Source organism: Gymnodraco acuticeps, unplaced genomic scaffold (genome assembly GCF_902827175.1).
Source record: "Gymnodraco acuticeps unplaced genomic scaffold, fGymAcu1.1, whole genome shotgun sequence".
Lineage (NCBI taxonomy): Eukaryota > Metazoa > Chordata > Actinopteri > Perciformes > Bathydraconidae > Gymnodraco > Gymnodraco acuticeps.
The window spans coordinates 795,858-822,816 of record NW_022991201.1 but is presented as its reverse complement, the minus strand read 5'-3'; the positions used below and the strand labels follow the sequence as shown (position 1 = coordinate 822,816).

Sequence of the window (26,959 nt, the reverse complement as noted above, 5' to 3'; positions counted from 1 at the left end):
GGGGGGGCGCCAGGGGGGTCACTCAAAGTTTGAGGGAAACAGGATTTCTTTTTTTTTTTAAGTTTGATCTTTTAAAAAAAATGTTTTATGTTATTAATAACTGGATATCTATCAATCTATGTGTCCTTTGATGCCAATATTTTCATATTTGTTCACACGACCGCCCTTCAAGCCAATCAGAATAGAGCTGCCGCTACTGTGAGTGAAAATCTGCTCAGCTTTTGGAGCAAGTGAGAGCTAGTGAATATTTCGCTCTGCAGCTGGATGAGAGCACGGATGTAGCAAATGTCACAGAATTGCTTGCATATGTCAGATTTATTTCAGAAGACAACTTTGTTGAGGAAATATTATTTTGCAAAGCACTGGAAGGTAGGACCACATGAAGAGACATTTCCCAAGTTTTAGAGGAGTACATCATCTCAAACAGACTTGACTGGTCTCGTTGTGTGGGTGTGTGTTCAGATGGGGCAGTGGGGCTATGACAGGCAAAGAAAGCGGAGTGACAGCTTCGATCAGGCAGAAGGCCCCAAATATAGTGGCAACGCACTGCATGCTCCATCGCGAGGCACTTGTACACATCATTTTTTTTAAAAATTGCAACAGGGGGGTCTCTGCCAGAGGATAGTGCTATATGGGGGTCCTTGGCATGGCAAAGTTTGGGAACCCCTGCCCTAGGGGACATGGAGAAGAAGAAACAAATAATTAAAAAAAATAAATAAAGTTTTGCGAGATCTCGCAAAACTTTTCATTTAGCTCAATGTACTTCTTTGTCAGTTCGGCTGCTACGGCAACACAGAAAAAACAACAATGGAGCGGTTCATCGATTTTACTTTGAGCTTTGCCTTAAATATAAAGATATAACATCAGTGCTTGGCAATAGGCACGGGTTTCACATAAGTGAAAGACACCTCAAGAGAACACTCAGAGCGAGGGGACATGCACGTCCCTCTGAGCTGAGTTATTGACAGATTCGAATTTCGCGGATCAATAACTCATGAACATAACGTTGTAAAAATACAAACAACATGACTTTACAATCATAACAAGGTAGACAACAAGCTACAGAGTCGTTTTATCAGAACAGTCTGATACGCGCCGTAATCCGAGCTAAACATCAATAATTGGTCACAATCTGCAGCTTGAGGAGGGAGAGGAGTGCTTAGGGACCGTCTACAAACTGCAACGGGGTTTTGCGAGATCTCACAAAACTTTTTTTTGTTTTTGTTTTTCAAATACATTTTTTTCTTCTTCTCCATGTCCCCAGGGGGCTCCGTACAATACTGTGGGCAATCCCCACAGGAGCAATTTGGGTTGAAGTGTATTGCCCAGTGTTACGACCCGCCCTATAGTGGTAGTGGCTCGTGGGGAGACCCGCAACATAAAATAAAACGCATCAAACACGCAGCACTTAACGGCGTTCATTTATTTAGACACAACCATGGCCAACCGCAAAGGAACACGGGCTGGAGGACAGGAAAAACAAACAAAAGGAAGAAGGGGGCCAGGGCCAGCCACGCCACGGGCCGTAGGACCCAGAGCTTCCCTCCGCTACCCAGAGACCTAACAAATCCCTGCAGGTAAAATAAAGCTGCGAAAACTATAGGTTACTTACGTAACCCCAGTTCTCAGAGTACCATGAAGTGAGATGTCTCACTATGGGATGCGCCTCATCGCGGAGCAAACAGAAGCATCAATCTCATTACGCCAATCCTGATTGGCTGGTGATCTTGACGTCAGCGTCAGGGAATCCACCCCCTATAAGTAGCTTGCGCTACGTCGCATGCGTCATTCAAAATAAGCACCTCTTCTCGCTTCACCATAGCAAGGAGGACCGTCTGGTGAGACATCTCACTACATGTTACTCTGAGAACTGGGGTTACGTAAGTAACCTATAGTTCTCATTCATAACACTCCGTTCGATGTCTCACTATGGGTGGGATATTGTAGCTCCCGTATTGCCAGACGAGCTTATCTCGAAATTCACCAAACCAACCAGAACTTCACAGGTAGAGCTCTGACTCAACAAGTTGCCCAGCACTGCTCGGGCCACACTAGGAGCAGAGACGTCTAGCCTGTAAAAGCGGACAAAAGTGAGCGGCGAGGACCAGCTCGCTGCTGCACAAATGTCTTGGATGGAAACACCCTTGAACAAAGCCCAGGATGTAGCCAGACCATGAGTCGAATGAGCATGCAGACCCGAAAGTGTCTGCAAACCCTGACTCGTATAGGCCAAAGCAATTGCCTCCACAATCCAGTGGGAGAGCCGTTGCTTAGTAACGGGCTTGCCCTTCTGAGGGTTAGCCCAGGACACAAAGAGTTGGTCATTATGACGAAACTCTTTTGATCTGTCCATATAGGTGCATAAAGCACGGACTGGACACAGCAAATCCGGCTGCTGTTCCCCGGAGGAACACAGCGGCGGAGGAAATGCCTCAATGTCAATTGGGGTACCTGAACCAACCACCTTAGGTATAAAGGCAGGGTTGGGCTTCAACAACACTCTCGTTTGCCCTGGGGCGAACTGAGTGCATGAAGGATGTACATATAGCACATGAATGTCACTGACTCGCTTGGCGGATGTCAGGGCCAGTAACAGCACTGTCTTGAGTGACAAGTGCTTCATGTCAGCTTCTTCAAGGGGTTCAAATGGGGTTAGAGTGAGCCCATCTAAAACCACTGCCAAGTCCCATAAGGGCACCAGTGACCTGGAAACAGGGAGGAGCCTGTGAGCCCCTTTCATAAAACGGCAGACCAAAGGATGTTGGCTAGCCGTCTTTCCCTCAAAGCCCACATGGCATGCAGCAATAGCAGCCAGGTACACTTTGATCGTAGAGAAAGCTCTGTGTTTATCAATTAAGTCCTGTAGAAATGATAAAATCACCCCGACAGGACATTGAAAAGAGATGTGTCCTTTTTTGAAGGCACCACTCCTCAAACACCCTCCACTTACAGTCATAGAGAGACCTGGTGGAGGAAGCTCTCGCACTCTGAATAGTGTTTATCACCTTCTGAGGGAGTCCCACTGTATTCAGATTGTACCACTCACGGGCCAGGCCCATAGTGCCAAGCGCTCTGGGTGTGGGTGAAAGATCGCCCCCACCGCCTGAGACAGTATGTCCCTGCGTAGTGGGAGCTGCCATGGCTGCCCGCACAGCAGCTGATATATCTCCGCCAGCCAGTACATTGCGGACCAGTGCGGAGCTATCAGGATAAGTGTGTGGCGTTGTTCCCTCACTCTGGCCAGAGTTGGGGGTATCAGAGCCAGGGGTGGGAACGCGTACAGAAGGGAAGGCCCGGAGGCCAAACGTACGCGAGCGCGTCCACGCCTAACGGTGCGTTTAAATCGCGCATTGAAAACAATAGCTGACATTGAGCATTTTCTTTTGATGCGAACAGATCTACCGCGGCTCTGCCGTAACACACCCACAGCTGACTCACAATCCTTGGATGTAGAGTCCAGTCTGCATATAGTGGTGCACCTCTGGACAGTAGATCCGCCCCGAGGTTCATCACTCCTGGTACGTGCGTCGCTCTCAGAGAGAGGAGACGTCTGCCGCTCCATAAGATCAGTTTGCGTGCCAGCATGTGTACCTGGAGAGAACGCAAACCCCCTTGGCGGTTTATATACGATATTGTGGTCGTGTTGTCTGTCCTCACGAGGACATGATGTCCTCTGAGAAAAGGCAGAAAGCGTTTTAGGGTGAGGAACACCGCTAAAAGCTCCAGGTAATTTATGTGCGCCCGCTGGAGGTCTCTGCTCCAGAGACCCCTCACCGGACGACCTTCGTAAATACCTCCCCAGCCTGTCAGACATGCGTCCGTGGTGACCACCTTCCGTGAAAGGACAGTACCCATAGGCACGCCCCGTACTAGAAAAGTCGGGTGCAGCCAGTGGCGCAGTGCCCTTATGCATTTCACAGTAACCATTACTCTCCGCGCGCCATGACGCGTGGGGTTTAGTTTTAGAGCGGCTACCCAGCGCTGAAACTCCCTCATGTGTAAGCGTCCCAGTCGTACGACCAGGATGGCTGACGCCATGAGCCCCAGTAACCGCAGGCATGATCTGAAGAGAACATGTTTGCGCAGCTGGAAATGAGCGAGACAAGCTCTGAAAGCTTTCACTCTTTCCGCTGACAGGCGGGCTGTAAAGGGCACCGAGTTCAGGCGTAAACCCAGGAAGAGTACAGTCTGTGCTGGGCACAACATGCTCTTCTCTGTGTTTATTATGAAACCCAGGTTGAGCAGGTGCTTTACGAGGACATTTGTCTGCGTAATAGCCTCCTGCTCCGACTGTGCGAGAAGCAGCCAATCATCTAGGTAGGTCGCCAGGCGAATACCCTGTTGTCTGAACGGGGCTATCGCGGCTTCCGTACATCGTACAAACACTCTTGGACTGAGAAACATACCGAAGGGAAGTACTCTGTATTCGTAACAGATCCCCTGAAATGCGGACCTCAGATATTTCCTTTGTGAGTAATATACTGGGATGTGGAAATATGCATCTTTCAGGTCGACTGATGTAAACCAGTCGTTTTGTCGCACGAGACGCAGTAGAGATGTGTGAGTGAGCATTCTGAATTTGTATCTTTTTAGATATTTGTTCAGAACCCTCAAATCTAGTATTGGCCGAGTCCCGTTCCCTCCCCGTTTGGGAACGAGGAAATACTTGGAATAAAAGCCGCTCTGACTCTGCTCGGCGGGTACTATAGATATAGCCCTCTTTTCTAGAAGTGAGAGGATCTCTCTCTCTAGAATATGGGCTGACTCTCCTCGGGCTTGTGAATACAGAATGCCCGAGAAGCGAGGGGGGGGTGACGGTGACTTGGAGTCTGTAGCCCCGTTTTACTGTCTTGAAAACCCAAGCAGATGTTGTGAGCATCTTCCACTGTATGCTCCTTAGAGCCAGCGGAGATGTCACGTATTTTACCCTCTGAGTCTCTATTTGTTGTGTTATGGGGCCCTCTAGTGTCTGAACACGGTGGTACCCCATTTTGACAATCCCCACCGACACTGCGCATGCGCGTGACGGTGGTGCCTTCACAACCCCAGCCGGCACTGTGAATGCGCGTGACGATGGTGCCTTCACAGACCCGTCTATTATCCGCATTTTGAGAGAGGTTTATGGTTTATGTGAGAAACAACAACAATATCGTGACATGTGTTTTTGCGGACTTGAGGATGGCGTTCACGCATCTCTCGAGGCAGCGGGAACACATCTAGAGCTGGGGAACCGTGGTCTTCCAGCTCTGTCACAGAGGGGAGAAGGGAGGGCTGTTAGGCCGCCCGCTTCTTCTTCCTCGACTGCGGGCCGAAATTATGGGTTGGCTGCGCCTGGGCTGCGCCTGGGCTGCAGCCGGAACCGGAGATTTTCTAGGCCAACTCGCCCTCGTCTCCTGCCTGGGCTGGGGACTCGGGGCGGGCTGCGACCTCTGCTGTTTTGGTACTTTGAACCGAGCAGGGTTCGAGGCACCTTGGGCGAAGGACTGCCGCTGTGAAGGCAGCGGCTGGACCCTTCGAGGGAGACAGAGGTGGAGGGCCTCGTCCTCCTTCTTTTTTGACTCGCATCTCCTCTGCATGGAGGCGAGAGCGGAGCCGTAAATCCCCTCGGGAACGATGGGCATGTCTAGCACATCCTCCTTTTCCCGGTCTGGGAGGTTGGTGAGGTTGAGCCATCTAGCTCTTTCCTGCACCACCATGATCCCCATTGCCTTGCCCGTGGCCTGGACGGCGCAGCGTTGAACACGGAGACAAATGTCTGTGATTGCGGCCATCTCGTCCAGAACGGCCGATCCAGGATTGCTTGACAGATCCTCACAGAGCTCCGCTTGGTATGCGGTTAGCAGCGAGGAAACGTTCAAAGCCCTGGCGGACAACGCTACTGGAATCGGTCCGCCTTCGCTGGCAGCGTGGGGTTCCTACTTGGTGACGGGACCAGCCTCGGTAGGAGGTGGGCTGCCACCAGCGGTTCCATAGGCGGTATGCAGAGCAGGCCGAGCCTCTCCATACCGTCACAGTCTAGGGAGGAGGCACCCTGGATTGGGGCCTTGTTGCTAAAGGGCCGGTCTCTCCACGAGACCGACACCTCATCCAACATCTCCGGGAAGACCGGAAGGAGTTGCCTCTTTGTCCTCGTTGCTTGGGGAAAATGTTTCCCCTCGTAACGGGACCTGGAGGTCTCCTTGGCCATTTCGGGCCACGGGATGTCTAGTCTGGACGCGGCACGCTGACACACGGCCTGCAGGTCCATGCTCAGACAGGGCGAAGCTGGTGTGCTATCGCCCGGGAGAGCAGCCATCGCTCCCGGCTTTTCAGCCTGAGCCGATGACACGAAGATATCGTCTTCTTGCTCATCCGAATCAGACAGGAGGAACTCAGAGGCACCCTCTTCGTCCTCCATATAATCCAATTCCAGGACATCCTCCGCGGGCGAAACCATGGTGAGGTCCAACCGGGAGCCCCAGCTTGGTAAAGCGTGGGGCTCCGTTCTCGCGTCTCTAGCCGCCACCGGGTCCCAGCCTGACACGGCGCGGGACTCCGGTTCCGCAGCTGCCGCTGTTGATGAGCCCCAGACCGACACAGTGCGGGGCTCAATCTCTGGGGCGGACGCCCCCGCGTCTTGATTGCCAGCCGGCAAATCAGCGGACATGAGGGGGTCCTGTCCCGACAAGCTAGCTTGGCGTGCTAACCGTCGGCGGAGGCTCTTTACGGTGAAGCGGGCACAATGCCCGCACGAGCCGGGGTTGTCAATAGCCTCCTGGGCGTGTTCCAGCCCGAGGCAGGACGAGCAGACCTGGTGTGAGTCTGTGCCTGATATTTTCAACCCGCAGCCGCAGAGCCGAGCCTCCGAGTCCCTGACTCCTCTGGTATGAGGGAGAGAGGCGTCCATCTTGTTCGCCGCGTGGCGTGGAGAGGACCCTTACCTTAATTTCCGAGGAAAGAAACGGCGAGGTCGATTGTAATACTAACTGGTGTGTTAGCATTAACAGTCTTCTTGCGAAGCAGAAGAGTAGCCGGCCAGCGCCCGTCGACCGAAAGTTAGCTTTGGGTTCAGTCTGTGGACTGTTAAGCTAGCCCGGCTACCATCGAGATGTGCTCTGAAGCGAGAAGAGGTGTTTGAATGACGCATGCGACTTAGCGCAAGCTACTTATAGGGGGTGGATTCCCTGACGCTGACGTCAAGATCACCAGCCAATCAGGATTAGCGTAATGAGATTGATGCTTCTGTTTGCTCCGCGATGAGGCGCATCCCATAGTGAGACATCGAACGGAGTGTTATGAATGAGAACTACCTGGTCCTCCAGAGTACACATATAGACAAAGTAACACAAGGGATCTACAGATCCTAAACAGCAGAGAGTATAATGTTCACGGACAAAGTCTTCCGGCATAGGGATAGAGAGAGACTCCTCATCTCCTCCAGCTTCTCCTTTTAAGTCCCCAGCTGAATGGAATTAGGACACCTGGGGGAGACGGAGCCAGGGGCGGACCAGGTGTACCTGCGCAGCAGAGAGACTGTAGCCTCATCCCAATACCCCTCCTCGACTCCTCCTTTCCCTCACTCGCGTCCCTTCCTTGCATCTTAGCTCCGCTTCCGTAAGATGCGAGCGAGAGACACGAGGAGGTGACGCGAGGACAGAGGAGTCCTCAGGTATTAATTGGGATCCTCGTTCACTCAAACGTCACTCTTAAACGACGTCTGTTAATGATGACATATGCACAGTTGTATCCCCTCTCATCGGGCTTAACTGAACAACCCCTTAGAACCGGCCCATTTGTTGTTAAACATTTATTTAAATGAATTAATCTTTCTCTTGTTAGTCAAGGAATTCAATGTATGATGGTTGGTCCTGCTTTTGTGTTCCGTTTTGGTGTAAAATGTAGCCTACATTTAAATACAAATATAATTATAGTAATGTGAAAGCCTTTTAGAAATGAATTGCACATAATAATTCCCACGGAGCTGTGAGCACTTATACATTTATGTGACGCTTTTCCACTCATCTTCCAGTTCAATCAGGAGAGACGTGATGTATGGAATACATTTTTATTATCGGTCACATTATATAAATGAAACATAATGATGACAGTTTATAACAAGTGAATGAAATGGTGTTTTGGCGATTAGGCCCAGGTTTTGTAGGATATCAATCGGGAAGGGAAGAACCGTTTCCGATGAACCCCCAAAAGAATGAAGTATGAAGTACTGAAAGTGAAGAATCTTACCTTGTGGGATGCAGTGGAAATCTATGGATGGAAATGAGAGGTTAATACATGTGATAATTTAAACATCTGATGCCTCCCGGGCATCCTTCCTGGACATACAGGGCTTCCCGGACGTACGGGGCATCCTGGACGTACAGGGCGTCCCGGACGTACGGGACATACAGGGCATCCTGGACATACAGGGCGTCCCGGACGTACGGGGCATCCCGGACGCACCGAGCGCCCCGACGTGCGGGGCGCCCGGAACGTGCAGGGCTTCCCGAACGTGCGGGGCAACCTGACTTTAGCAGGGACACATTATACGGACCGGAGGTTAACGACCCGGACATACTGGGCTTCCCGGACGTACGGGGCATCCTGGACGTACAGGGCGTCCCGGACATACGGGGCATCCTGGACATACAGGGCATCCTGGACATACAGGGCATCCTGGACGTACAGGGCGTCCCGGACCAACGGGGCATCCTGGACATACAGGGCATCCTGGACATACAGGGCGTCCCGGACGTACGGGGCATCCCGGGCGAACGGGGCATCCCGGACGCACCGGGCGACCCGACGTGCGGGGCGCCCGGAACATGCAGGGCTTCCCGAACGTGCGGGGCAACCTGCCTTAGCAGGGACACATTTATACAGACCTGAAGGTTTTACAACCTGGACATACAGGGTTAGATATGCAGGAATAAACATGAGCCGCGGGGCGACATACGTGCTGACATGCTAGGAACCACCACCAGTTATATGCATACGTACCAATTTTAAGGTTGGAGAGACCTTTGGATAGCCAGCACGGCATTGAGGTCAGGGCGAATGTAGGATGAGAAAGCGGAGAAGGACCACCGTCCGAGTTGTTGCAGGGATGAGGATGAGACACCTTGATTAGCAGCGGAAGTAGCTGCGCCTATTCTAAAGGAATGCCCCGTGTATAGAAGGGGTGATAACCCGGATTTAATGAGGACTTGTTTTAAATAGATATTGAACTGTCGTTGAGTTAAAGGAAAATTCCCTGAGATAAGGAATAATGGTGAGAGAGGATTAGAGGTAGGTCTAAGCTGTGGGAATTTGATCATGGATTTATAAGGGCAGAACTGGGAGTCGATGCGGGCGGCGATGACGGAGCAGGCGCCGCCGCATTTGCAGTGCTTAAGATATAAGCTAAAATGGCTGGCATGAAAGGATATGTCAGAAAAGCTGACGTCTCGATTGACTTCTTCTTTTCTGAGGGACGCTAGTGTTAGATCCAGCGAGTGTGATAATAGATGTGTAGCAATAGTGGAAATCTGAGTGTGCCGCTATGCGGATGATCTCATGCAGATGTCCCCCCCAAAACGGAGGATGTGCGGTGCACGTCCTTAAGTCGGGGAAAACGCGGTCGTCGTGAGGCCGGCGGATGCCCGATGAGGAGGAGCAACTGTCGTTGAAGACGTTTATGTGGATGCACGCAGTTTGGTTAGAGGAACGTTAATACCATGAGCTTGATGTGATGCCTAGGAACTCCAGGTGTGTGACTGGGCCTATAGTTCCTCATGATTAGGAACGCTGTGCTCCTGGAGGATTCTCTTCTTCTTTCTTCTTCTTTCTTCTTCTCTTTTCCCAGTTGAGCGGAGTTGTAGTTTAGTAATGTTGTATTTGAACACTAGATGCGTAAAGACAATGCATGAGGAGATCTCCCTGAGCAGTGGGTGATTTGAACTGGGGAGAGACAGCTATTAATATTATTTACCCGAATAGCCGGTGCACACGTAGTTTCTCCTTACTTGACTGGCTGAAAGAGTTCCGCTGAACGATGATGGGAACTTTAAAGCACGTCGTTAATATCTGCTTTGAAGAGCCAGCCTTGGCCTGCACACTATTAAGATTACATTATCTCCGTGTGTAGAAAAGGGAGAACATTGATCTTTGTCATCGAGATTGCCCTGAGCATTTAACAAATCGTATTAAGTAATCTGTCAACAGACTGTAAACAGAATAGCTGAAACTTTAACAAACTAAATAACTCAGTTACCTCTAATCATTAACCCATGTTTGTATAATGTAGTTAACTCCGTGTGTTGCTGCTAGCATACAGAACACCTGACGTGGAAACGTTACTCGTGGATGGGGCTACAGAGCTGCGAGAAAGACGGTCGAACCCGGTACATTCCTCCGTCTGGATGTGGTGCATTTTTGCTAAATGTTTAGACAAATTGCTCGTGTTCCCGCCCTTACATGCTAAACTCTTATTGCACTTTTGGCAACGAGCATTGTCCACATCGAGACGGGTAAAGTTTAACCACACCTCGGAGCGCGTTCTCTCCGCCATCTCCGCAGTGTGTTGCTGCATGTAGCAGCTGCATGTGTGTAAACTGCCCCGCCCCCTCGCACACAGACGGGGGAGAGAGATCTCGTCTGATCGAAAATACATCAAAGACGCATTTGTTGTCTTTTGCATATTTAGAAACGAGTTGGCGACACTAAGACTGCGATATAATGTTTTTTAGCAATAATACATGACATATATTTTATAAATGTCTCCGGTACCGATAAAAGACCAATACGTTGGAACTTAACGGCGCGTAAAACACACGTGATGACGTCACCAATGAATCGACGACTGAATTAGTTGGCAACTAATTTGGTAATCGATTAAGTCGATTAGTTGTTGCACCCCTACTACCGAGGAGATGTTGTTGTCGCAGATCCAGCCGTTGGTGCAACGAGAAACGGAATATTTCTTAGTGGAGAAGAAAAAGAGAAAAATACGATCATTCAGTCAATAATCATTCAATTAATATTGGGAATGAATTCCTAATTTATTTAGTATCTGGTCGTGTCATAAACAGGATAATGTGCAGCGACTTGGTCATTGAGGAAAAGAAGCCCTACGAAACGCCATTTATTTCAGGTAACACTGTGTTGAAGCTTGAAACTGCGTTAGTTACTGAGCATTGTAATGGGTAGTAATTACCCGAACTGCATTAGTAATGCAAGTAATATGTTACTGAATTCCATACTGTAACACGTTACACCCAACACTGCCTGCTGGGACTCACCTTAACCCTGAACTAAAGGTAGCAATGCATAGTGTTGAACTTCCTGTCAGCTCCCAGACCGTAGTCGAGGAAACGGGGGGGATGACTCTCTGTCGTCTCCCAGGGCAGAAGCAACACGCTTCGGGTTCAATAACCCATTTCATCGGAAAGACTGGAGAGAGGCGAGCTCTTCTTGGGAGGTCGTTGCATTTATTTAGCTCTTCTGTTTCGCAAGATAGATTCGCAAGATCACAGACCTTCCTTTTTCTGCTGCCTCGTTATTTCTAGAAAACATGTATCCCGCTCGGTCTACCATACCATGCCCGTGCACACATGCACGCGCCACACCCCTCTCTTAAAGGGGTAGCGATCTCACTCTGCATGACCCAAATGTCATAACAATATACGAAACATATCGTGAATTTGTTGCAACTGCCTCTTGCCAGTGCTACCCTGACGCCTGTTTTAGAGGTGAGGCGCAGGAGGAGGAAGTAGCTTCAATGGGATGTAGCTTACGCCCTGCCTGCCTGCAGGAGGGGTTGTGGTTGAAGCCAGAATGGGTAAAGCTTCGCATGCGATGAGGACCCGTTCCGCGTGAAGCCGGAAGCGCCGCATTTGAGCGGCCCTGATGCCAGGGATGCCCTCTTGAGAGACTGAAGGCGTGCGTCAATTGTTTGCGTGAAGTATCCCATTTCCATTAGCCGGAGGAACTTCCGTGGAGCCCGATTTCCTTGTCTTTTCCTCCCGCGTCCGGGTTTGCGGGGCGGCCGGCTGGAACCGCTAGCCGACTGGGGGACGCCGCCTGTAGCTTAATCCGCAAGACTGCGGAGCTGATGAATATTGCCTGGAGCTGGGACGAAGCCCTGCTGCTGCTTGCGCGTTGACACCTGGAAGACAGCTGATAGGAAAGGGGAGAGCATATATAGAGGGATTAACAGGTGCGATAATTAGGCTTGTAAATGGAGGGGAGTGATAGGTTAGCTGAGGAGTGGCGCTCCCTGTCATTTAGTGCAGGGAGCGAGTATTGCCATGACGTGCAATACGGAGTGATAGGTCTTCCTGTCTGAACTTGCGCTAAGCTTCATTTGTCGGTTTTCCTCTGTTGAAATCAACCAGCTGTGAAGGTGGGGGCGGGTAGTGAAAACACTTCCGCGTAGTCTGCTCGCGTGTATCCTCCCTTTCGTCTCCTCCCGCACCCCTTCTCCCTCACCCCTCCTCGACTCCTCCGTGTGCATTTCAGGCATTGGGACGTCCTTCAAAATGGCGTGTCTTGATCGATTTCCGGGTCAAGTCCCGGAGGAGGGGAAGAGAGGAGTCGAGGAGGGGTATTGGGATGAGGCTAGAGAAGACAACAGAAAAGGGAGCATGTAACACCCAGGGACACAACGACATGCTGACTGCAGTGGGGTTTGAACCTGTGACCCCCTTATCACAACACTATGTAAATGGATGTAAATGTGTTTATACTATTACTGTGAATAGGTCATTCATTTTTTACAGGAACCTCGCAATCAAAATCTCTCAGTGTCAGTCTGAGTGCCTCCACATGAGGTAGAAACTATGCAGTTAGTCCACAATATTGTTTTCAATGTATAATTTAGGCTTTATATTTTCTTTTTCACACCAGGCATTTCTCTTCAAAGGATACTATTTATCCTTAAAGCACAATCATGAATTGAAATGTAAATTAAGAGAAAAGTTATTATGCACAAGTTTTACAGGGACTTTATGAATACACAACGCAGACCTGACTGACTTTTGTTAGTTTAATTTCACGTCTGAGGTCTCAGCTTACACTGTATCTTTACTGACAGCGTGTGTATAACAGCACCTAACTTCCCACCATCTTGTTTCCATGAGTTATGTATAAAACCTTCACTTTACTCAAGTAACAAAAAAATGCACCTCTTGTATTATCTAGCGATGCAGATTCATTTTTTTTTTCTATACTGCAACCGGAGTACAATGGAAGTTAATGGAATTCAGTGCTTGGTTCTTAAAGCATTGAATAACTCCCTTTACAGGAACAGCCCTCCGTTACTTTGAATAATCCAAAGAGCACACTGCCAACAGTTTCCATATCGACTGATTCTTCAGAAGAAAGTAGTTTCAACCAGCATTGTTGTTCTGGGGATTATTCCACGTGGGAAATTGCCCCACAGACTAAATCATTTTTCTATATGGCCCTACTGATTACGTATCACAACAGCATGGATCATGTTAGTATTCCCAATGTTGCACTGCATTCACAGAAAGACAACACTTCAGGGGGATTAGAGTTCAAGTATGTGGTCTTTCGAGATAAACCACTGATGGTTCTGTAAGGAGCTTTGGAACAAAATAAAAAATAAACTCAACAAGATGACTCGTTTTATGTTCTTTGAATGTTCCTCTGCTATAGATCTTAACCCTGTACCCCTCTCACTCTCTCCCTTTTCCTCAGGTTCAGAAATGGTGGAGGCTCAGTGTCAGAGGTTTGAGGTGAGGAGCACCGATGGAGAGACGGTTCTGTTCTCCGCAGATGAAGAGGAGATCACCATCGGCACCGAGAAACTTAGGGTCACAGGTAAGCACAGTGTAACACGTACTGTACACAATATTACATAATGGTGCTTTTGAACTACAGATTGTTTTTCCAAAAATGTTTCCCTGTGGAGTTTTGCACCACAAGTGCGTCTGTGGACTTACTTACAGTAGTAGGCTCCTGCTTGTGATACAAAACACAGTCCTGTCCGTGGTTTCACACTATCCCACCGATACACTGGTGCCAGTAAACACCAATACATGCAGCAATGTGCAGGGAAGACAATTCAGATAAACATGGATGCAAACAATTTTTTATTTAAAGTACCCAGATTTTTCATGTTTTATGAGGACGGAAATATGTCCAACACATTTAATAAAGCCAAAGGATAGACTCAATGCATTCCGGTGAATTAAACTGAATGTAAACCTTGCTTTTGTTTGTTGACAAGAAAACTCTTCAGGGAATCTTTAAAGGCAACAAAAATGCTGTGCAGGTTGGATCAATTGAAAGGCTATTCCGTAAGGCATAATGGGTCAAGTTCATTGTCTGACACACAGAAAACTGTGATTAATTGTGCAACTAAATATGACGTATAATCATATTTATGACATTGTAATGACCTAGTGCTGCATAAACTATGTAACTAATCATGGAAAAACCATGAATTAATATTAAAATGTTCCACATATATCAGAAGTCACACTATGCTAATTTTCCACATTCATGATGAACAGAGTTTACAAAAAGAACCGATGATTTAAGAAGGGGCCAACAGTGGGCTCAGACTAATTTGTGTAACAAGGTTACTTGAGGACGCACAGCTCATATAACATACGCCCACTGTAAGCTGTTAAACAGAGTGCTCTTGATAAGTGCAGCCAAACAAGACTAGGGTCAATCAGAGCAAGTATTGCTGAAACGAGAGAAGAAAAAGCTAAAAAAAGGTTAGCAGAAGAGAGCAATACAGAAGAAAGAGCAACAGAGATAGAAGGGGCATGAAAAAAGTCAGATGGATGACAGGTCAGAGCAAGACCATGGTGCTTAAAATTGCAGAGGAAATTGAGAAACAAAACAATTAAAGCAAAATGAAAAGAAAGTCTCAAGAGTGAGAAAGGAAAAGTCGTGGTGCATTACATTGTCAGTTTTCTCAAATGTAGTCATTCTGTCAAATTCAATGTGAGTGAGAATGTCAAGTGGAACTGTGTGTTTGTGTGGGCACATCTCATTTGCTTGCATGTTTGAATATGTCAGTAGTCTTTCAGGAATTCACAAAATACAAATGTACACAACCAAAAAAAACAGCTACAAATACAAAATCCAGAGACAGACCATGGTAATACAGAAGATGTGTCCATTAGAGGCACTCTGAAAGACTCTTACCATCATGTTACTGTTTAATGGAGGTCAGAGATATGAAAATATACAGTGGAGAGAATGCCACTGTTAACATATATATTCAGCTCATGCAATAATATCAAGTGGAACTATCCTATCCACTGTTTACATTTGTATTATTGTTTTAAGCTTGTGAGGTGTGATCTAGTAGGCTTAGGCTTGAATTCCTTTTGTGAAAATACGAACCCAGTGTGAATGAAGTTGGTTTTAGTGTCCTGGCTTTGGCTTTGAAACTCTTCATGAGTATTTTGCACAGGTGCCATCCAAAAGGCTTCGACAAGCTCATAAACATTTAATGTTCTCAGCGCAGTGCTAAGGAGAGTATCTCAGACAATGAGCCGGGACAAACTTGGCTAGTGAGAAAACATCATTGTACAGAGCAGCAATCAAACATAGCAACACTCAAACTCTAAACTGCCATCTCCACCATCGTTGAGAGAAATGGGAACATATTCTCTTTTCTTCTTCCCTTCTGTAGACAGTTGCACAACACACATTTGTGCAGTGTTCAGTGGGCCTTGGGGACAACTCAGATAACTATGCCAAATAGCTGCCCATGCACAAACATCTATGCATTCCTGCATACCATCACAAACAACCTCGGATTTTTTCTCATCTGAACTCTTGCCTTAGAATCAGTTCAGTACATTGGTCAAAGTTTCCCTTTACACAGACTGGTACCCAGTGACCAATATATATTACGACATTTATGTTTCAAAATACAGCTCCTCTGGGTAACATGTAAAGTTTATGTTTGTAAGCTCTTCAGCGCAATAGAGCTGCTTTTCACAGCTAAAAAAGCAACAGCAGCTTCCAAGTTTTAGTCCTTTGGAGGTACAGCTGCACTTTCATGGTGGTCTGCTTCCTCCCTACAAGTCCTCTTTGAATTAAACTCAACTTGCTTCAGTTTCAAAGGAAAACAGAAGTGGCCATTGTTGTCAGTGGGCCTGCTAATGGGTATTGTTTTCATGTGCAGTATTACATTTGTAGCAGTGCTGCATTTCAAACATGCTTTCTTAGGTCGTAGCAGAAGCCAGGACCAGCACTCTCTCCAAAAAACACTGCATTGTTTCAGTACCATCCATTTCTCTGAGCATTTACAGTATGTTCATATCACAGTGTAAGTGTTTGCCTCAGCTCGAAGAAACCAAGGTATGATGCAACAGTGTGCAGCCTCTCACAAAAGATTGATGTGTTGTATGTTCCTTCCTTTCATCCACTCTTAACCTCTCTAGGGAATGAAGGTGTGGTGTTCAGCCATTCTGTCGAGACATCACATGTAAGAGCAGAACCCTTCCAGGATCTAAAGTGAGTACCAAATTATTTTTGCGAGTACACATAGGGCCTATGTATGTTTGTGCTGTCTGGCACATTGGCTCACAACTTCCCCTTGAAGTTAATAATGTGGTATAATATGAGGAATGTTGTGTTCTTGTTAGGAATTGTATCCGATTTTGAGCGAAAAAATGTTGTTTCATTTAAGCTGCTGAATTAGCTTACTAGAAATGCCTGTGGCACAGGGTGCTTGTGAGTTATAATCAGCTCCGTGCAGTAAGTGTTGTGCTGGTGATTGGCAGTCTGACAAGTTTGACAAAGGGAACAAAAGTCCTCTGGGCTACAGGTTACATGGGTCAGGCTGTTACTGAGTGGAGCCTTCACTGATACATGCACTTGGACACATAGTGCACAGTGTTTACTCGGATTCTCCTCTGCACCAGGGTTGATTACCTTTAGAGCCGCTATTTGAATCCATAAACACAGTGTGCGTCAAATTCATTTGTTTGAAAATAATGTGAGATAATGAGGGAAAGTTCTTGTTAAAATGACGATTTTGAAAATGTTTTGATTGGGGTAGAAAATAATACCTTATGACACTGAGTACTTTTGACCACAGGCGGCTCCTCAAGTACGCTTGGCTCGGCTGAGTCGTATCTAAAGTTGCTTACAAAAGCACAATACCTACTGGTTCCCCTGTAATCCAATCCATTTTATTTATATAGCACATTTAAAAACAACAGAGTTGAACAACTGTATAAAAACATAGCAAAAATACATAAAAACAGACAGGACATGAAACAAATGTAATACGAGACAATGAAACCAGATCAGAAGCCACCGACTGAAAAAACTCTCCTATATGACGTAAAAACAATACAAAACACTAGTAAGGTAAAAAAAAACAAAAAAAAAACACATGTAACTTCCCTGGGATAGACCACATCAGCACGGCTGTTTCTCAGGCAGCTTTCTTCATTACTATTGTCTCAGCTTTATTCAGTGGCTTTTGTCCAGTGAGGAAAACAACAACTGAGAGGGAGGAAGGAGAAGAAAGAGAGGTGGAGAAGGGAATTCAAAGAAGTGATGTGAAAACCAAGATGCTGCAAAAATATGAAGGAATTCAGGGGGAGCTAAATTGCTACACCTTCCTTCTTCTTAAGCATTTCATGTATTGAAATCTATCTGAAATATATGAATCAGCTGGCATCATGCTTGGCAGCTGCCTTATCAATGACTCATCTCTGTCTAAAACATTTACAGGCACCCTGAAGATTTTCTGTCGAAGGATATGACACATTTTTTAATTAGACCAAGTGAAGAGTGTCTGATGAGATTGATGCAGAATGTTGGGCACAAAAAGTTGTTGTCGGACTAAAACTGAGCTAAAGCTATCTCCCTCAATGAGTGACATTATTTGAGTTTGCTTGTATTCACACTATCATCTCTCCCAGATTCTCCTCTCACTGGGTAATCCCAAGCGATGACATAAAAAAGAAAGGGAATTTTCTTCAGATGAGAAAAATATTCACAAACCAAGATACATTTGAACATTTGCCATAGAGTTATGAGATGGATCGTCAGTGGAAAAAAATAATGGTTGAAAGCAAGGCAAATTGGGTAGGGGAAATAGTACCCCATTTATGCAAGAGGGATCAAAGGAGAGGAGAGAGAGGAGGCATTTGGAGCAGCGGGAGAAAAAGGAGCTTGATTAGGTAGAGGAAACCTAGATTTTACTATGTAGATATAAACAGCCCATCCTAAAGTAACACAAAATGTACGATTGTTTGTTGCAGGTGATAAACGCATAATGGAATCAAGTTATGAATGTTGGATTCCATTTCTGCTCATACCCAAAATAATCCAATACTCCACATATCCTGATGAAAACTAAAACAGCCCATAGGTTTATAACTACAGTCACTGTAGTGTTTCCTTTTGTCTTTCCTCTCCTTCACAGCAGTTTTCATCGCCTTGCTTATCGTCACTGACCCAATGTTCTCGCACCTCCTCCTCCCAGTATCTTCCTATCACAATGTCACTTCACACCTCCCTCACATCTTGGTTATGCTGCTCTTCCATGTTTCTACCGTAGCTCAGAATGGACAAACCACACTCATTACTTCAGGATTGTAAAGGGGAGTGCTCAGTGGAGGGGCATTCATTTAGTTTGCAATATGCAAGTGCAATGCTAGATGTCACCAACTTCTACACACTGTCCTTTTTATGCAGTTTAATTTCGTTACAAATGACCAATCATTGCTGTTGAAAAGCTCTCAATGCCTAGGTTTTGCCTTAAATTGACTTTGTCATCATTTGCTTCATAACAACAAAAAGGTCACCACTTAACAGCATGACTATATGGAAATACATCAAATATTACACACATTTGATTATGCATGCACACAAAGTAGTAGTACATCCACAAAGACATGACATTCATTTAAAAACACAGGTATTGAAACAAATGTAATCCAGCTGCTGAAAAAGAGCATTAAAATACTGACACACCTTCAATACATTAAGTACAACCCACCCATTAAAGTGTATGGACACACGCATAAATAATGTAGGGTTAAAACCCACATTAAAAACAAATGTATGGCATGCATGACGTAAAACCACTTATCACCCACACAGCTTTGTCAGTTCAACCCTATGAATACATCAGGAACAAAAAGGGACAGGCATAAAAAGTAAAACGCGTGCACACACACACACACACACACACATACACACACACACACACACACACACACACACACACACACACACTGCACACACACACTGCACTGACCTCACCACTGCATCACCTACTGCAAGGCTAATGAAAACTATAGAAAATAACACTGATAAAAAAAAGCGATTACATGCTTCAAATACGTCCCCCTCTTAGTCGTCAGTCATTAGCTGTTAAATGGTAGGGAAAGAAACAACGGACTGAAGCATAGTCATGAGGATTTGTTCTGTTTTTAATTGTGGTGTGTTTGATATGATTAGATATTTCACACTACTACGTAGTAGAGACTGTATCGAAAAATAATAATTTCCTAATCTTTTCCTAATTCACTGGCACATTTTTCACCCACAATTTGATTCCATCTATGTAACATTCTATCTCCATTATCTTTCTTGGGGTATCTTTGTCCCCATCTCTTCACTTTCAAACTCTTTCTTGTTGACATACTCTCTCATGCACACACACACACACAAACACACACACACACACTTATCTGTGTTGTTTTCATTCTGTCTAGATATTTCCATATGTGCATTCCTTCTTCCTTCCTGCGTCATCCCTTCTTTTTCTTCCTCGTTATGAAAAGTAGAGCGTTATGCAGTGAAGGTAAATGGGACATGTAATGAGCGGATTGGAGTCCATCTATAGCTAATGATCTATCTTACAGTTTAATGTTGAGTGAGGGAGAAAGGGAAATAGGGAAACACACTTAATATTTTAGCACAGGTCAAGACATTCTCATCAGGAAAGATAAAGTTAATGTGAAACTGCATCTTGCGTACTGCACAGAATACAGTTTGAAACAGACTGAAAACAGTCAATGAACAATTGGATCCGGCCCTTAACATCAAGGTATATTTGGGAAAACACTAACCAGAGAGCAAGTTTAATCTCCAAACTTTACAAGTTAGAACTACTACTACAGACATGTATATTTGAATGCCACAATATTGTGAATATAACTCTTCCACTACCTCACACTGCAGGAAAAGCAAACATTGAAGCAATTGATTTGCATTTCATCTGTGTGACTGAGCCAAAGTAGAATTACCTATAGACAGGCTTGACATCGTGTAATGTGCCAATCACAGCGACCTGGAGGGCTGCAGTAAAGATTTGTATCAGTGTTGTTTAAAATGCTTCTGATGTGACTGAAGCTAAAGAGACATGAATGCACATTGCTAGAACTGGGTTATGCTAGTAGCAGAGAAACAAAAAGGCTGAGCAGTCTGATTCCAGAGAAAAATCTAGGAGTACTCTGCCGCTGGATTTCAAAGCATCCAGTGTGATCGCCACTGTAAGCCGTGTTCGCACCATTCGGCTTCTTTCCAACTGCTTTTCTACTTTAAAGTTAACGGGAAGGCTGACAGAAAGATGTCACTTTGGAAAAAAAGTGCTGTGACTGGCATCTTTTTAGCATCGCAGTTCAACATCTTAGAGAAGCATTCATGACAGTGAATGACGAAATAACATCAAATAAGAAGCAGGGATTGACAAAACTGACAGCCAGCAACAACAAACAGACTGAATATGGAGGAAGAAGCTTTAGAAAAGTTTGTTGTAGATGTTTTCCTGGCTGGCTGTTGTAGAATGTACTGATAGAAGCAGTCACTGTAGAGAAAGCTGCTTTTTATTATCAGTACAGTATGTGGCTGAGGCAGCACTTTAACTACAAAAACCATACTATGCAGCCTTAAGGTAGAAAAGAAAAGTCCCCGCATGCAAAGGGAACAATATTTATTCGGGAAATGAAATGCTATTTGGAAATTCTCTGAAGAAAACATATTCAGCCTCAATGAGGTGATGACCATATCTTAGCAAAAATCAGAGGTAATTTTTTCATCCATAAATGAATTTGTTCAAGGATGTATTTCAAGACTGTTCACTGAAGAGTTTTTCAATCAGTATCAAGAACCATTGTTAAATTCAACATAGTCACAACTGCTACAGGCCTCTCAAGAGTCTTTGTTTTCTGCTTAGTACTTCAGTACACAATAACTTTGCAGAAAAGGCTACCAGTAGTGAATTGACCTTAAGTCAAGATGGTTGGTTGTAGACTATTTAAATCAATTTACTGATGCATTAGACGGTCACAAGACAGACACATGCACTAAAACTTCCCCACATGTTGCGCAAACCGGTACCTTTGTTAATATTTAATAGCAATTTTCTAAGTAAGCAAAGTGTCTACTGAAAATGTGCATTATAAATCCTAATGTATAATACATGACATCTGTTACTCAATGTCAGTACATTATTTTACATTTATACCAAGGGTAGTTCCCTTTTCAACCAAACAATGTAAAGCACATCTGGTATCAGGATACATAGTGAAAGGAAAAGATTAAAAAATATACATTTAATGTTGAAAGACTTTAAGACAGTGTCCACTCATGTGGAGCAGCTTTGCCAACACTTTTGTTGTTTAAAATAAACAAGGTGTACATTGTTCAATGCAGTGCTATAGCAGTTTTGAACAGGGCCTTTATCTAATCTCAACTCAGCCCTGAGTGACATCAAGTTATCATTTGATCAAATCAAAAACAAATCAATTCATAAATAGACCTTTCAAAGTCGTGCCTGTTGTGTTTGAGGTACTGCTTTTGACCTTTGATTGTTAAGTGATTTCATGATTGTGTGAGTGTGTACCTGTTTCTACCGATTGTTATTTGACACCCCAAATTGAGGCCTTTTCAATATTTATGGTCTTTACTCAGAGAATAAATATTGATTACTGTTGTTTCTTGACTTTTCTTCCAGTTTTTGTTTAAGTTTGTTTATTTATCTTCCGCTCATAACACTTTGGCTATTCTCGGATGCAACAAACTTGTGACATTGATTGATTAACAATTCAAGACTTAAATAAAGAAATCAATAAACACTGACAGCAAGTTCCAAAAGTCAGACATTGTGTGTGCACACAAAAGCTCATTATAAAAATGAAAAAGATGACATATTATTTGAAGTCTGTTTCTGTGCTATTTTCCCTTACCAAGACAACTCATGCACATGACAGTGGTGGTGAATCTTGTTGCTGGTTAAACAGCATGATTATGACACAGGTGTAGGGTTGGGAACCGAAACTCGGTTCCAGATGAGAACCGATAAGAAAATGCCGGGTACCGGGTACCCATACAAAATACACAATTTCGGTTCTGCTTAACGGTTCCTAAACGCGGTAGACCCTGTATTCCAGCGGGTCCGTCTGCACCGCGGCGCCGCGGTGACCCGGTGGAATACAGGGCGGACCTGGAGAATCACAGAACGGCCGGTCGTCAGCGGGCCGTTGACGGCCGGCTCGGTACGCTGACGGCCGGCACCGCCCTTCATTTTTTTAAACGGCATCATATAAATTGCGCTGACAGGCGACAGAGGTCCACAGTTGCCCCGCAGCGATGCTCCCCCGCCCTCCCGTAGACATTTCACGAGCTCAGTCACTTCATAACACCAAAGATAGGTCGCGGTAAACACTCTGAAGTGAGGCTCCACTACACTAAAAAAGAAAAGGCAAAGTGTAATGCCTGTTAATAGCTTGCCACAGGCATAGCTCAGTTAAAATAAAGCACAGCTATTGTGCAATACATTTGTATTGCATGTATATTTTTTAGTAACAATTTCAGTTAAAGCTTTTAAGAATAAATATATTTTTGTTATCTAAACGTTTGACCTCTTTATTTTACAATTTTGGAATCGAAACGGGGAATCGATAAGAACCGGAATCGATAAGCAGAACCGGAATCGAAATCGGAATCGATAAATTTCAAACGATACCCATCCCTACACAGGTGTGACTGATTATTTGTATTTAAAGTTCAGCACCTTTACCACATAAAGCACGATTCAGCTCTTTCCAGTTGACGACCTTATTCTCACTGTGTCGGAACCACCACTTCACAAAACAACCGCAAGGATTAGAACTACTTTCACAGAGTCACGGAAATCAATCAACAATTCACTGACCATAAAAACTTTGAGGAGTCTTCCATAGCAACATCACTGCGGTGAGGTTTCTAACTTCATCTGATACTTGGCTCCACAGCAGAGAGATACAAGCTGCTGCGGAGTCAATATCTTCCTGTTTCTTCCCACTCTTTCATCCTCTTATCCCTCCCATGGTGCCTCTTTCTCCTCTATCCAAGTCCTGGGGTCATGAGAATGCTCCCTAGGGAAAGCCCTAACACAGGCAAGGTTATCTGGTGAGGATGTGTGCACCTTCCCCCTATCTCTGTCCATATATCTATCTATCCACTACCCTTCCATGTGAGAAAGTTAAAGAGGACTGCAGAGGAACTCGCCCTATCAAACTCAGGGGCATGGGAAAGGATTCTATTTTAAAGAAGAATAGTGTAAGGTAATGGTGTGAAAAGGGAGCTCAGGACTGTACGTTCCTGAGATACAGAGCCAGATGTACCTTTTTGTGACAATACAAGAAAAGGTGCAGAGTGTAGATGTGTCTACGGGTTTTTACAAAACACCTACACAAAGGGAGAAAAACGCTGGTGTCCATTAAAAGATGTCAGGGATTTTCATAAATTAGAAAACCTCTTTTTATATTGGTGAAGTTTAAGAGTTTCTTATTTTGGGGGGGTTAGACACTGAATTTAGGCACTGATTATCCCTAATTCCCAGTTTAACCATCACTAAATCAACACCATCAACTGGCTGGGTACAACTGCTTTATCTATCCACCCTCCCCAGGTGTAAAACCCCAAACACAAAGCAAATTATAAGTGTCTTTATCCCCCTATCCTCGACAACTACTCCCTCAGACTGTTTTCTTTATTACAATGTGTTTACCTTTTGCTAATTATCTTATACTCTTACATTTGTATTGAATACCTCTTTTGACATCTGTGTTCAGATATCAAACCCTCTCAGAGCCAGATGTGAATGTGTTTCGGTTCTCTGTCCTTGTGTCCATGCCCTTACAGTGTGTTTTCATCCAAATTAAACTGAATCGCACGGTGAGGTCAAACTCTGAGAGAAGCTAAGTCTGTCTTCACCCCTTTGTTCGGTACCCCTGTCTAATCCACTTGTTTTAATCCAGTTCCTCAGGAGTGCTGCTGGTTTGTTTTAGTTGGCAGGTAATAGCTGTTAATTGCAGTGACCTGTTGTGCCAGCAGCTGATTGAATAGCCAGCGGGGCTCTGAGGCCTGAACAAAGAGAGAGCGTTCCACTGCTTTAAACAGAATTAGGAGCATCCTGCCCTGCTCTCTTTTCTGCCATTCATCTCCTCACCCCAGCACCTGAAAGACCTCTGTATGTAGATTAAAGCATTAAGAAAGAACTGTGATCTTAATTTGTCTTTGCTTCACTCTACATTGTCTTCTTCTTCTCGACGGTCAAAATGATAAAAGGTCAGCAGTAGTGGTCAGATCATTCTTCATTATTTTTCATCCAATAAAAAAAGCAGCAGTTTTCAGATTCTCAGTGAGGACCAAAAGTTGTGTTACATGTTTGTTTACCGTAGTTAGTCCCTGAATGACAAGAATTGTAATGTGACTTAATGGACCTGGGTCCTAAGGGTGCTTCCAATTTAACCAAATTGGAATGTAAAATATTATGAGTTCTTGAAGTAGGGATTAGGAAAATGATTCTCCCTATGGCATCAGTTTTTCTCCCTCACCCACATATCCAGCAGTTCACTCAACTCTATGTTTAAAACTAAAGTTGATGGTGGGGTCAATGAATGTCTTGAATTGTTTAGATTTTTGCTCTTTTATGAAAATACTTTTATAGCATTTCTGCATGAAATGGATACAGACAGAGAGACAAATAAGTGATTCTAAGCGGAAGGAACTCTCATTATCTTGAATATTTAAATGGCCTAAAGTCAGAGGTTCAACAAATAAGTTGCCTTGAACCTTCTCATTAATTACTATTAATATTTCAATCTTAAAATACCTGTTAGGAACAACAATGTCTAAATTAGGCCCACTTCGCACACACATTTTGAAGAAGTCTCAAGGCAGAGTTGATTTAACCAGTTTTTTTTTCTTTGAAGCTGCCAGATGGATGGGGCATGGTGTTGGATGGCAAAGTACACCACCTAATTAGGACCATAAAAACTCAGAGTACGCCCGCCCAAAGCTGTATTTTGATAAAAAAAAGTTTGAGCTTGCGTCAAAGTAATTAGAAATCATTAAAATGTAGAAAGAGCCACATTTTCTTTGAACTGTGCCTTTGGGAAAAGCTTCTTCTCATACTAGAGTTACCATGAAATAATGGTAGTTCACTTGCATTATCAAGTCTTTCGAACAATGCCTATTTTTTAAAATGTTAAGGTAGACCTGATAGAGGATTCAATTGCAGGTCTGGCAGAAAAACACAGTCTTTGTTTTTACATCCTTTTTTCTCTCCCCTTCTCGTTATTCCTTTCATGCTTACAACAGTGATCACCACAAGCAGTGGTGTCTTAGACATTCAGAACACACGTTTTCTCTCCTATGAATGTGATAATGATTGTACAGTAGATCGAAATCCTTGCACAACAGCTGAATTCACTTTCTATCAATACATTTGAAACTTTTTTATCAAACAGTGACGTTGTCACATAAAAAAGTAAACCAAGACTCCATTTGAGCTCCATAAAAAAGAACATCGACTTTTTCTGTGCTACGATTGGATTTTGGTTGCTTCTAACACCTCCCTTTTCCTTACAACAAGGACAATCAGCCCCGCCCGGCTCTGTTCTGTCTCTTATTGATTACACACACAAGAAAATCATTGAGAAGAAAGAGAGCGAGGGAAGGCAAGCCGAGTAACAAGTGAACTCGGTTATGGGAACAATCCATAATGTCTCTGTTCTGCATATTACGGTCGTTTTTTCCCCTAATGTCGACATTTGGAAATAAGTGTTGGAATTTGTTTAAGTGAGACAAGCTGATGTGATAACACTGCTGGTCTAGGGTATGTTCTAAATTCTAAATTTGACTTGATAGTGGTAGTCGTTAAGTACTGATTATCTAATTGGATTTTATTATATTATACAGAGATACCGTACATACAGTAGTCAGGGTACAAGTTAATAAATCCAATTCAACTGAGGTAAGATAAACTTGACAATTAAATATCTTAGATAGTTTTATTTAAAAAAAAATGCAAGGAAGAAAATGAAAGTATCTCAGACGAAGCACCAAAAATAGCACGTCACCAACCAAATCATATCTCGTTAACAAGGCAGTTCAAGCAACAACAAAAAAGACAAATCCACACATTGTTAAAGTGGTATTGTGAAGAGATAGAGACGCATTTTACAGTTAGGGCAATTTCATTATAGACCTTTCCTACACTCTAAAAACAAATGCCTTGGCTCAACAAATAAAATTAACGCAACAGTTTGCATCGATGTTTATTGAGTTAAGATAACTTCTAATGAAATTGTGTTAAAGCAACAAAGTTATTTGAGTTAGGGGAGAAGGCTTTTCCTCTAGAATCAGAGGTGTTTTTAATTACCACTTACTTAATAATTGGTAGCATAAACACAAGTTTTGAAGTTGATTACTCAAAAATTAAGTTGTTCCAACTTGTTTTACCGTATGATTTAAATGTAATTTGAAGTTGTATGTACTTAATTACCATCATTGTGAACACACGTTTTTAAGTTGACAACCATTTATAAATTAAGTTGCTCCAAATATATTGAATTCAATAGTTTTTTTTCTTAGCTTTTTCATGTTTTTGCCTTTAAAGAAAGAAATTAATTGATTCCACAACAAAAATATTAGGCAATTCACTTTTTATTTTGAACTGCAGTTGTTTATTTCAACACATGATGTTTCAATCTGG

The 26,959-nt window shown here is 44.3% G+C and overlaps 1 protein-coding gene across 1 annotated transcript in view; it reads left to right on the top strand.

Moving 5' to 3' along the window:
* LOC117561282 (zeta-sarcoglycan) overlaps nt 1–26,959 on the top strand; it is a 488,658-nt gene that overhangs the window by 400,736 nt on the left and 60,963 nt on the right. Inside the window, exons 5-6 of the mRNA XM_034238581.1 lie at nt 13,678–13,800; nt 16,392–16,464. Of these exons, the coding sequence (XP_034094472.1) occupies nt 13,678–13,800; nt 16,392–16,464 (196 nt within the window). The remainder of the gene's footprint in view (nt 1–13,677; nt 13,801–16,391; nt 16,465–26,959) is intronic.